Source organism: Sinocyclocheilus grahami, unplaced genomic scaffold (assembly GCF_001515645.1).
Source record: "Sinocyclocheilus grahami isolate Dianchi unplaced genomic scaffold, SAMN03320097.WGS_v1.1 scaffold175.1, whole genome shotgun sequence".
Lineage (NCBI taxonomy): Eukaryota > Metazoa > Chordata > Actinopteri > Cypriniformes > Cyprinidae > Sinocyclocheilus > Sinocyclocheilus grahami.
Genome location: NW_015505354.1, coordinates 475,592 through 487,306, shown reverse-complemented (window position 1 = coordinate 487,306; position 11,715 = coordinate 475,592). Strand labels below are relative to the sequence as shown.

The 11,715-nt window shown below is 34.3% G+C and overlaps 1 protein-coding gene across 1 annotated transcript; it reads right to left on the bottom strand.

The window, feature by feature from the left end:
- Nucleotides 1-3,315: 3,315 nt before the first annotated feature.
- Nucleotides 3,316-4,244, bottom strand: LOC107593705 (trypsin-1-like). Its single transcript, XM_016283562.1, has 4 exons — nucleotides 4,164-4,244; nucleotides 3,906-4,056; nucleotides 3,572-3,822; nucleotides 3,316-3,473 (listed from the first exon to the last, which is right to left on the bottom strand). The coding sequence occupies exons 1-4, from the start codon at nucleotides 4,201-4,203 to the stop codon at nucleotides 3,316-3,318; spliced, it is 600 nt and encodes a 199-aa protein (XP_016139048.1). The 5' UTR covers nucleotides 4,204-4,244.
- Nucleotides 4,245-11,715: the final 7,471 nt, after the last annotated feature.

Below are 11,715 nucleotides of genomic sequence, written 5' to 3'. Positions count from 1 at the left end.
TATATATATATATATAGAGAGAGAGAGAGAGAGAGAGAGAGAGAGTTATTTCTGGGTCCAATACATGGCCGGTTTTCGTGCACTTCAGCAAGTCATTGACAGATATTTTTCCCCAGTCTTTGAAGCATATTTCCTACATTACTTCTTTTATAAAAAATTTTTTTCGTTCAGTCATTTATTTTAGATGTGTATTTCTATTTTTTCTGCCCTTTTTAATTATTTCATTTATAAATTAATTTTAAAAAAAGAGTAATAAAGTGTACAATAAAGTACAATCAAATCCTTATATTATAATCACATTGCACTTGAATAAAGTTAAAGGTGCAATCTGCCGATTGTCCTGCAGGTGACCGCATAACTCTGTCTTCTTACGATGCACTTAGAGTTTTACGATTACTCCAGAGCACTCATCTACGATGATTTTCAAATGTTACTTAAGTTACAATGATTTTGGGAAACAGACCGTAATATTAAGATCAGTCGTACGATCGTTTTTACGAACTTCTTAGGCTTACGAAGATTTTAGGAAACGCACCCCAGGGTAGTAATGATTGCATGTAATCTGGATTACGTAATCAGATTCCAAAAATTAAGTACTTGTAATTAGATTAAATTACATTTTAAAATACTTGTAATCGGACTGCAGTTACTTTTTTATTGATTACATGATTACATATTATTCATACAATAGCAAAAAATTTTGTATAATTTATTGATTCTCCCTAATTCCCATTTTGCATCTTTTAAATGTTCCTTTCAAAATTAGCCTACCGCTTATGTACACTAAGAAAGTCTTCCAGGTTTGTGGACATTCACACAAAGACCAGTCACTAGTCAGGTGACTACTCGGCATTTGACCACTGGATTTACACAAATCATTTTAGTGTTTCAAGTGTTTGAAAGTGTTTCAACATTGCATCAACTACTGATGAACACATTCATTTGTATTTGAATAAGGTTATTTAACCATGTTTTACAATGTCATTTGGGAGGCTTTTGTCTTTCAAGCACATTAAAATGTATAAATTGCATTTTATTTATTATTTACATGTAATGCAGGCACATCTTTCACCTAATATATTTACTTGAAGTACCCCTTAGATTTAAAAATAAATATTTGAATAATTAGCACATTTGCATGTTCACGGTTCTCTAACTTTGGTTAATGGTCATGGTCATATGACATGCAGGTACAAAATATTAAATTTTATTGTTATTTTAAAATGATTTTAATTTTACTTGTTTAGAATTTAATTTATTATTAGCTTTTCATTAAACTCTCCAACACCCTGCAGTCCCTTTACGAACCCCAGTTTGGGAAGCCTTGATGTAACTCTCATTTCATGTTCACTTCATGTTGTTGATTATAACAAATGAAATATATTTTCTTACTCTTTGTTTATATATATATATATATATATATATAGACCTCATGGTCTGCTGATTTAACTTGTGCGATGAAGGTCTCGCTTCTCACTTGCAGTATTTATAGGACTGTCAGCCTATTGATCCACGCCCAAGTGGTCTGCCATTGACCAATCAGCTCCAAAAGACATATCTGAAGTGCTGTCATTGTGTATCTATGAAGAGATACAGAATTATATCTTGATTATTTGAATGTTAGAAAACTGTGTATTAGGGCTGCATTGGCAATCTGATGTTACCTAGTTTATCAAGCATGTAAAGAAACAAGATATATAATTTGTATTGCTTATATTCTTAAAGGTAAAATGTTTGTTGTAAGTTTCTCAAAATATAAAGCCAGAACCTCCTTAACCTAACAGTGAAATGCCACCAGCAATACAGATGTATTTAAATTCTGATGAACAAATTGAACACAACCAGCGAGATCCAGCAGCTGTGCTGCTGAATAGGTTAATTTTAAGCTTTGTGACCTTGACAACAAGTTTTCAATGTAACACAAGTTTTCAACAGCTGTCCATCTTCCCACCCAAATTTTCCATCTGTATTTAATGCAATTTTGAGTGTGCCAACTTTTTACAATCAGCAGTCTTATATGCAGTACACACTGTTTACATATTTCTACATTCAGCATGTAGAGTATATTTATCTCAAGCGGATGATGAATGATGACATGTTCATCTTTATATTTGTCTTTCTGTGTTGTGCATTCCATAATAGCAGTTTAGATTAGATAGTACTAAACTAGTGTGTGTGGGTGTGTGGAGTTAAAAAAATAATAATTTAACAGTTTGTTACATCTGTATGTTTAATAACACTCACACAGTGGTCTTCAGCAGAGGCCTGTTGCACAAAGCAGGTTTCGATTTTTACCCAGGTAAGTTCAATTATGTTTGAGCAAACTCTGAGTTTTCGGGCTCAAGAAGGTGGGTTGGTTTTGAGTGGGTTTCGTAGCCATGGTAACTTATGCTACACGGCTACCCTGCTCCAGAGCAGGTTTTATCCTGGGTTAGAGATCGTATTATATGAACTGGCAATTAATTTTATACATTTATAATATACATTGCCTATAAATAAGTTTTAATAAAGCTTTTAAAATGACTAAACATATGTATTTTCTTTTGAGTTCTTTGTGAAAGATGATTATTTTGCATAGTCAGATATTTAAGTTGGCTTGAGAAAGCCCAAATTTAACACCTAACTCCTCCTAGAGCTTTAAAGCTACAACCACCAAACTCGGGTCAAACCTTCAGACCCTCTTTTCTAACTGATCCGACTGGTTTTCGATGGTTTTCATAAACCACAAAAAATCCCATAAACTTTCATTGAAAACTTTTGTACAGTGAGTCTTATGGTGTATTTATGCTGTCTGACTTTGTTAACTTTTTTTTGCCAAATCAGCTGTTTTTAGCTGGTGTCATGGTAACTTATGCTACACGGCTACCCTGCTCCAGAGCAGGTTTTATCCTGGGTTAGAGATCGTATTATATGAACTGGCAATTAATTTTATACATTTATAATATAGATTGCCTATAAATAAGTTTTAATAAAGCTTTTAAAATGACTAAACATATGTATTTTCTTTTGAGTTCTTTGTGAAAGATGATTATTTTGCATAGTCAGATATTTAAGTTGGCTTGAGAAAGCCAAAATTTAACACCTAACTCCTCCTAGAGCTTTAAAGCTACAACCACCAAACTCGGGTCAGACCTTCAGACCCTCGTTTCTAACTGATCCGACTGGTTTTCGATGGTTTTCATAAACCACAAAAAATCCCATAAACTTTCATTGAAAACTTTTGTACAGTGAGTCTTATGGTGTATTTATGCTGTCTAACTTTGTTAACTTATTATTATTATTAAGATTGTCTCATATAATGTTCATGCAACAATTCTATTTCTTGTCATCCTCTACCTGACAAGAGTCCTTTCCTCCCTCCAGGTATCCAGCACAGAACATGGTATCTGTGATCATACCAGGGTAGGAGTTGTTGCAGTCGCTGTCGGACAGGATGGGGATCTCCAGACACTGAAGCTTGTTGGAATCAGCAGCTGCAAAGAATTGAATACAACAGCAGCAGAGATGGAGTGAACCAAAGTGCTATGAACATGTAGTGTAAAGAAGTGGCATCATGAATCCTGACACTTACTGGAACTCATGGTGTCTCCCCAGCCAGTGACACTGCACATGGTGCCAGCGGCGGCACAGCCATTGGGCAGGGCCACAGGCTGCACATACTGATTGAGGGTTGCGGGATTGCTAAGCTTGATCAGCATGATGTCACTGTCAATTGTCCAGGAGTCATAGTTGGGATGGCGGATGACCTTCTCAGAGGAGATGAACTGCTCAGAACCCTCATCAACTTCGATGTTGTGCTCACCCAAACGGACCTCCACACGTCTGAAAGACCAAGTCAAATACTGTTCAGATCTGAGGAAACCAATGGACTGATACATGAACTACTTTATGAAGACATCACTTACGACTTGTAGCAGTGAGCAGCAGACACAACCCAGTACTCGCTGACCAGAGAGCCACCACAAAAGTGGTAGCCAGAGTTCAGAGACACCTGCCAGGACTGGGAATGGGGTTTGCACTCATATCCACCAACAATCTTGTCATCATCCAGAGCAACTACACAAATGAGAGAGTATCGTCAGTATATTAAATATGCTTACCTGTAAAATGAGCTGAGTGAAATTCATAATTGCAGTGAATCAGTGAATGGAGTCTCTACTCACAGGCAGCTCCAAGGAGCACCAGGAACACCAAAGACCTCATGGCTGCTGATTTAACCTGTTCGATCAAGGTCTCGCTCCTCACTTGCAGTATTTATAGGACTGTCAGCCTATTGATCCACGCCCAAGTGGTCTGCCATTGACCAATCAGCTCCAAAAGACATATCTGAAGTCTGATAAACAATACGCTATAATTGTGTTTCCATGAAGAGAAAACAGTATGTTGGGGTTGCATTGGCACGCAGTGTATAGAAAATATATAGTATCAAGCTATTTTTAGACAGTGTAAAATTGATTGTCATAATTTTCCTAAAATATAAAGCCAAAACCTCCTTAACAGTGAGAAGCCATCTGCAATACAATAGTATTAATATTACAGGGAACAAATTAGAGCACAAAATTACATTTTTAAACAGTGTAGATGAAACTGTATGTCAAATTTTGATACAACCATGGAGATCCAACAGCTGTGCTGTTGATTATATTTATTTTAGGCTTTGTGACCTTGACAGCAGGTGTCCACCCTGAAACAAATTTTGATCAGCTGTCCATCTTCTTACCCAGGTTTTGCATCTGTGCTTGTCCCTGACTGTTTCACAATTTACAGTTGGAAAACAGAAAATTTTTCCTGGTAACGTTTCTCACAAGAAGCAAACAGATCATCATTTCAGTTTAAATTTCCAGTAAATGTCCACTTAACAAAGATGTTTAATATGTTTGTGGCAATTTTTTTGTTGTTGTTTGTGAAAGTTTATTTTACTCGTTTGTCTTTGTCACTTATTTCATTGCTAGTTGGTAAACAAAGTTGTTCATGTTATTGATATTACAGCTTATATGTTTAAATCATATGCAATCAGTATTTGTGCTTCATGCAACTATTTTTTGGGGCTTTTTATAATGCTAATCATATTAGCTATAGATTATATTATCTGTGATTAGAATGTATTTGTAATAAATTACACTACAAATTAGAAATATCTGAAATGGTTACAAATGTAAAAAAAAAAAACTAAATGTTAACTTTTGCAATATCTAACTTTTATTAAGTAATTCATATATTTTAAAATAAAAATAATTAATTAAAATAGAAAACCAAGAAATACATAAATCAATAGACTTATGATTTTGCATTTAACTGATTTTATTTTTCTCATGATGAATAGACCTTAAAAAATTTCAACAGGAGAGATATAATTATGCTGCATGTTCTTTTTTTCTTACAGTGCATGTGCAGTACATGTACATATATTCACATGACCTATAACATGCTATCTAAAGGTTCTGTGAAACACATTTGATCCCAGTGTCATTTCAGATTTTGTCCTTGAATAGTTTCACCATGTTAAGTTTAGTCAAAGGCAAGTGCACTGTATATTACAGTTTTATTTGACCTTTTTGGCCTTTGCAGTTGGACTGCAGTATTTCTGCAGTATCCAATTGCTAAATATATATACAAACATTCAGTACTATTCAATATTTAGCACAATACTATTCTCGCAATACATACACTCTAAAAAATGCTGGTTTGTTTCAACCCAATGTTGGGTCAAATATGGACTAACCCAACTGTTGGGTTAAATTTTGGTTACATTTTTAAATTAGCTTTTTAACCCAACAGTTGGGTTAGTCCATATTTGACCCAACATTGGGTTGAAACAACCCAGCATTTTTTAGAGTGTAGAGTAGGCCTATACAATATATTCCGTTTTTATGAATTGCTAAAACACATTTCTTGAAACCATCTCTCATTTTCTCAAAACCTTAAACACAAATCCAAATACTCAAACTAAATTCACAAAACCTCTGACTCAAGAAAATGATGTCATTAAAATATGAGTCAATAAAATAAACACTACAGAGCATTCATTACACACTGACTACAGAGAAAAATGGAGAACACAGCATCCAGAACATTACAGAAAAAAAAGTATATTGTATTGAGGAAACAATTTTGCAAGTCAGAGGTTTTGTGAATTTAGTTTGAGTATTTGGATTTGTGTTTAAGGCTTCGAGAAATTGAGTGATGGTTTCAAGAAATGTGTTTTAGCCATTCAGTTCAGATTTTGACTACTAATCATTTAGTTCATTACAGGACAGTGCAGATGTTTCACTTATGTTTATTGTAAAAATGCTTCAATTATAATTATTGCAAAATTCCTTACAACATTCGTAAGACAACTGCTTATGAAATATTGTGCCTTAAAGCCTGACACATGTTAAAGTCATCTGGAAACAATGGATGTAAAAGTCTATTCGAAATTTTTCATTTTGCTAATAGCAGAGTCCTTTGCTTATGATATTCTGTTTTGTTATCGTGGCTCCACATTATTAACATCAGTGTTCATGTTTTTTTCTTTAAGAAAGTGTCTAGTATTTTTTCTGCAAATTATTTAGAAAAAAGAAAAATATGTACAAATGTTATTCTTTATTAATTATTATATTCAGTTAGGAAGATATTGTTATTCACAATTTTTTATGTATGTTAAATTCAACAAAGGATGACAAGGATTAGTGGATTAAATCGCACATGTATATTGTCATTGTCAAGGTCCTTTTTGTTAGGGTTAATGTTCAAGTTAGGGACAACAAGGTATTGAGCACAGCACAGTCATGCTGGGAATGGGAATGACACTGCCGCCTGTTGGAATCACTAGCTACAGAAAGAAAGAGTGAGAACAACAAACAATCTTAACACTTCATAACTGGTAACAAACTGACTCAAAACCTTCACTCACAGGAGCTCATGGTGTTTTGGCAGCAGGAACACAGCTGCTGGGCAGAGTAATATGCTGCATGTACTGAATGATCAGCATCATGTCACTGACAGTGATCTGCTCAGAACCCTCATTCAGTACAATGTTGTGCTGACCCAAAAAAAGATTTCAGCATGACAGAGAAATACACAGCTAAATTTGTTATGATTAGATTTTTTTGAAATTGTCACTGTCACAGTCTTCAGCCGGTGTGCCCAGGAGGGCCACCAGATGACTGTGTTCTGGGAGCACATGGCTTGTGTTGTGTTTGCTTGTTGGGAACTTTTGAGAATTTCTGTTTTTGTTCTTGATTCCAGCCTTCATTTGTATTTATATATGGTCCATGTTATCACTAATTAATTGAGCATTTAAGGTAAATGTCTTTCATTTCTACCTCCTTTCTACAGTACCAGTACCTATAGTGCTATAGGTGCTATACCTATAACCCACAAGACGGGGGAATTAGGCCTTAAAATAGCAAATATAGTACATGCAAATGAACAGCAATGCCAGCAGGTGTGATTCATTCTTAGTGAATTCCCCTATGAGATTTTCATTTTTGAGACTGGTTGGTTAAGGTGTCTTTAAAAAGCACAGTTCATATTGTTACAGTGGTTTTACTAATACTCCTTACATGGAAACAGCATCAAATATCTCTCATTTAATTATAGTTCACATTGCGTCATGGGGTCAGATATAGTCCTGAATTGATAATACTTTAATTATTAAAGTGATTATTGCTTTAATTTTTGCTATTATAAGTGGTTTAATTATTTTAGTTGAATTTAAGGTTCAACCTCTTAGTGAAAGTGTAAGTGAAAGGCACTGAAGAAGTAGTTGTTCAAGTAAGATGCCAAAGGACTATGAGACAGAAGTAGTTTGTTAAAATTGTTGTGTACTAAGGAGAGGATTGTTCAGAAAAACAAAAAACAAAACAAAAAAATTGACAAAAGTGGAGAAATTCCTATATCTGCTTGAAAATGTAATGACCACAACAACTGTAGGGCTGTATGATTTGATAATAGGCTTATGTGTAGCAGTGAACCAGGTCATTGACTGTAAATGCATCCACAAGACAAACCTGAACAGTAACATGCTGAAAGAATTTCCAGAGGCCGTGACGCAAAATATCATCCACCAAGTTTTAATGTGGGTTGTACTGTTGTACACCGATTAACAGTGGGTTGCACTGTTAATCGGTGAGGTCACTTACACGGAGCATGAAAATTTGCTAAAACTATATTGCTGACAGAAATGTAGGATACACAGGTGAACTGAGAAAGCTCATTAAATAAATTCATATGCATTTTTTCCACAACATATTTGCTTATGTCACCATGCATCTGTTTTATTTTAGGAAGGTTTTGACATCCAAATATTAGTGACAGAAACCTAAAAACATTAATTCTGTTTAATAAAATCTTAAAGGTGACATATCATGAAAATATGACTTTTCCAGGTTTTAAGTGCTATAATTAGGTCCCGGTGCGTCTACCAACCAAGGAAACGTGAAAAAGATTAACCCAGTAACTTTGTTTTGGTAAGCCTTTTTCTGCAAGCGTCTGAAAAAATGAGCGCGTCTGATTTCGCTCCCTTGGTGACGTGGCAAAGGGATCTCATTATAATATTACCGCCCCTTAATCTGTAAGTTTCCAACCACGCAGTCATTTTGATTTTGCAAGCGACAACAGTGTAGCAGTTCTAATGTCATGGCGAAAGTTTGAGCAAAACATGCTAACTGTTCTGTCTTTGGCTGCACAGACGAGCACAGAACACTGTTTAGTCCCAGCCTCAGAGGAGAAAAGAGAGCAGTGGATTTATTGGTTTATTTACTGTATATTGCTGCTGCCACACAGATCTAAAATAAACATGCAAACTTTATTTTCCAGCTGTTTACCTTCACAGACATAACCGACTGTTTTTTGTAATTCATGTGTGTTTTTAACGTAAACTTGTGTGTGAATGAGAACTTAGTTTAGTACTCGCATGCTGTGACAGCCGCTTTCTGCCCGTGTGCTTCGGATGTGTGCACTCAGAAAACGTATATCAGAAGTTTAAACTAATATGGTTTAAAACGCATGATTTCAGCGTGAGAAACATGATAATCAGAACCAAAACAGATGTTTTTAGCAGGTGCGAAATGATGAGGCACTATTCTGGAAAAGGGGGTGGGGAGCAGCAGCTCATTTGCATTTAAAGAAACAGGCACGAAAAACAGCATTCAAAATAGGCATTTTCAAATTGTTATAATAAATTATCTGTTGAGTATTTTGAGCTGAAACTTCACAGACACATTCTGGGGACACCAGAGACTTATATTACATATTGTAAAAAAGGGACATAATATGTCTCTTTAAGAAATTATTATTTTTTGTATATATTCTTTGTGTGTGTGTGTGTGTGTGTGTATATATATATATATATATATATATATATATATATATATATAAAACATTTTCTTTTCTGCATTTAGCTTCTGCTCTAGCTTGTTTCCCTAAACCTGGCACTACATACTAAATATTGTTGGTTCTGTGACCAATTGCATGTTATGTTTCTAGTTTCTTCTACTGCATGCTGATGGCCATGTTGGAGCGGACCTCCTGTCGGATAACATCTCTAAGGCGCTATGAACCATATGACTAGTAAAACTTCAAACATACAATACTGTTCAAAAGTTTGAAGTTGGTATGATTTTTTTATGTTTTTGAAAGAAGTCTCTTCTGCTCACCACTACTGGATTTATTTGATGAAAAATACAGTAAAACAGAAATATTGTAAAATGTTATCACAATTTAGCTATTTTCTAAGTGAATATATTTTAAATGTAATTTATTCCTGTTATCAAAGCTGAATTTTCAGCATCATTACTACAGTCTTCAGTGTCACATGATCCTTTGGAAATGATTCTAATACAGTGATTTGCTGCTCAAGAAACATTTCTGATTATTATCAATGTTGAAAACAGTTTTTGCTGCTTAACATTTTTATGGAAACAATGATACCATTCAAGCATTTGTGGTAAGATCCAAAAGAAAAGAAATAAATACTTTTATTAATCAAGGGTGCAATAAATTTATCAAAACTAACAGTGAAGGCATTTATAATGTCGGAAAAGATTTCTATTTACTAAATTATTTAATACATTTAATAAATGCCGTTCATTGAACTTTCTATTCAACAAAGAATCATGAAAAATGTATTCCCATTTCCACAAAAATGCTAAGAAGCAAAAACTGCATTCAACTTACTATTTTAATAGTAAGAAATGTTTCTTAAGCAGCAAATCAGCATATTAGAATGATTTCTGAAAGATCATGTGGCATTGAAGACTGGAGTAATGATGCTGAAAATTCAGCTTTGGTCACAGGAATAAATTACATTTTAAATATATTAAAATAGACAACAGTTCTTTTAATTTGTAAGAATATTTTGCAATATTACTATGTATTGTAATACTCTGTATAATACTCTGTATTCTTGATTAAATAAATGCAGACTTGGTGAGCAGAAGAGGTTTTTTGTTTTTCATTGTAATGTTTCCAAACTTTTGACAGGTACTGTACAGTGCTGTATAGTGCTTATATTGCTAAAATCCATTAATTAGATAGATTTGTGGCCCAAGATGCTGGGATAGGCTTCAGTCCCCACGACAGCGAATAAGTGGTTTGGAAAGTGAATAGATAGATGGATGAACTTGCAAGATAGCACTTTGACTTGTTTTGATTCTAATTTTTCTAATTTTTCATTTCAAGTACTGATAGGTCTTTATTTTGACTGTCTGGATGACATGCTGTCCTAACACTAACCAGTCAGAGCTCAGGTACCTCCCAAAATGCTGAACTAACCAATCAGAAAAAGAGAAAAATATCATTGAGTAGTGTACTCGAACTGAAAGCAATGATCGATTATGAAAATTATGATTGCAGTGACTTTAAAACATATGATTGATCATCGCTGTCAAGTCTGAGTGCTCTAGTACTCGTGCACATCCTTATTAAACACAAACACACAGTATGGAGGTATGATGTATAATGCATTGATGTAAATGTTTTAATCATAGGCCTATATCTTGTAAAGTCTTGTTACTTCTGGATTTTCTTTTTAGTTTCTAAATTATTTTATGAACAAACCTATTAAAGAAAATGTATAGTATGATAAATGTGAGGATATTGATCTGGAAGGAATGGGGACATGAAGAACCTTTTCATCTGTGGTTCTTTGTAGAACCTTTAAAAAGGGTTCTTTGTAGTACCAAAAAAAGTTATTTACGGCACCAAGAAAAATGGTTCTTCAGGGAACCAGAAAAGTTTATTCGATTGGATCGCTGTGAAACCCCCTTTTTGGTGCTTCCTGGTACCCTTTTTTAAGAGTGTATGAGCTTGCTGACCCTTACGAAAAAGAAGTTTATTCAAGTGTGCTATTAGTATACTTCTTTTAAACTAAAAAATAGGAAAGTATACTTTTAGTCTACTTTTTATGTACTTCTCAGAAATATACTTCAAATGACATTTAAGTATACTTGACTTATACTTAGAAAAAGTCTAAATATATTTTAGCTATAACTGTGCTCCTATAATCCGTGTTTTCATTGTTATACTGTAGGGGGCGCTAGTACACATCTTCTATACAGAATTTCCAAAAAACACAAGTGAAGAAGAAACCGAAACAACAGATGCTTCTACATGTGTTCTAACACGGTCATCAGACATAAAACAGTATCAAAACTGTGCAACATTATGGAATAAAATGTCGACCAATGAAGAGGTAATAATGACTGTCAAGCTTTGGGGTGTTGATCGACT

Coding starts and splice junctions, on each gene's coding strand:
- LOC107593705 (XM_016283562.1), bottom strand. CDS start 4,203: ATGAGGTCTTTGGTGTTCCTGGTGCTCCTTGGAGCTGCCT. Junction 4,057..4,163: donor GGTGCTCCTTGGAGCTGCCT/GTGAGTAGAGAC, acceptor TCATTTGTGTAG/TTGCTCTGGATGATGACAAG. Junction 3,823..3,905: donor GCTGCTCACTGCTACAAGTC/GTAAGTGATGTC, acceptor TTGGTCTTTCAG/ACGTGTGGAGGTCCGTTTGG.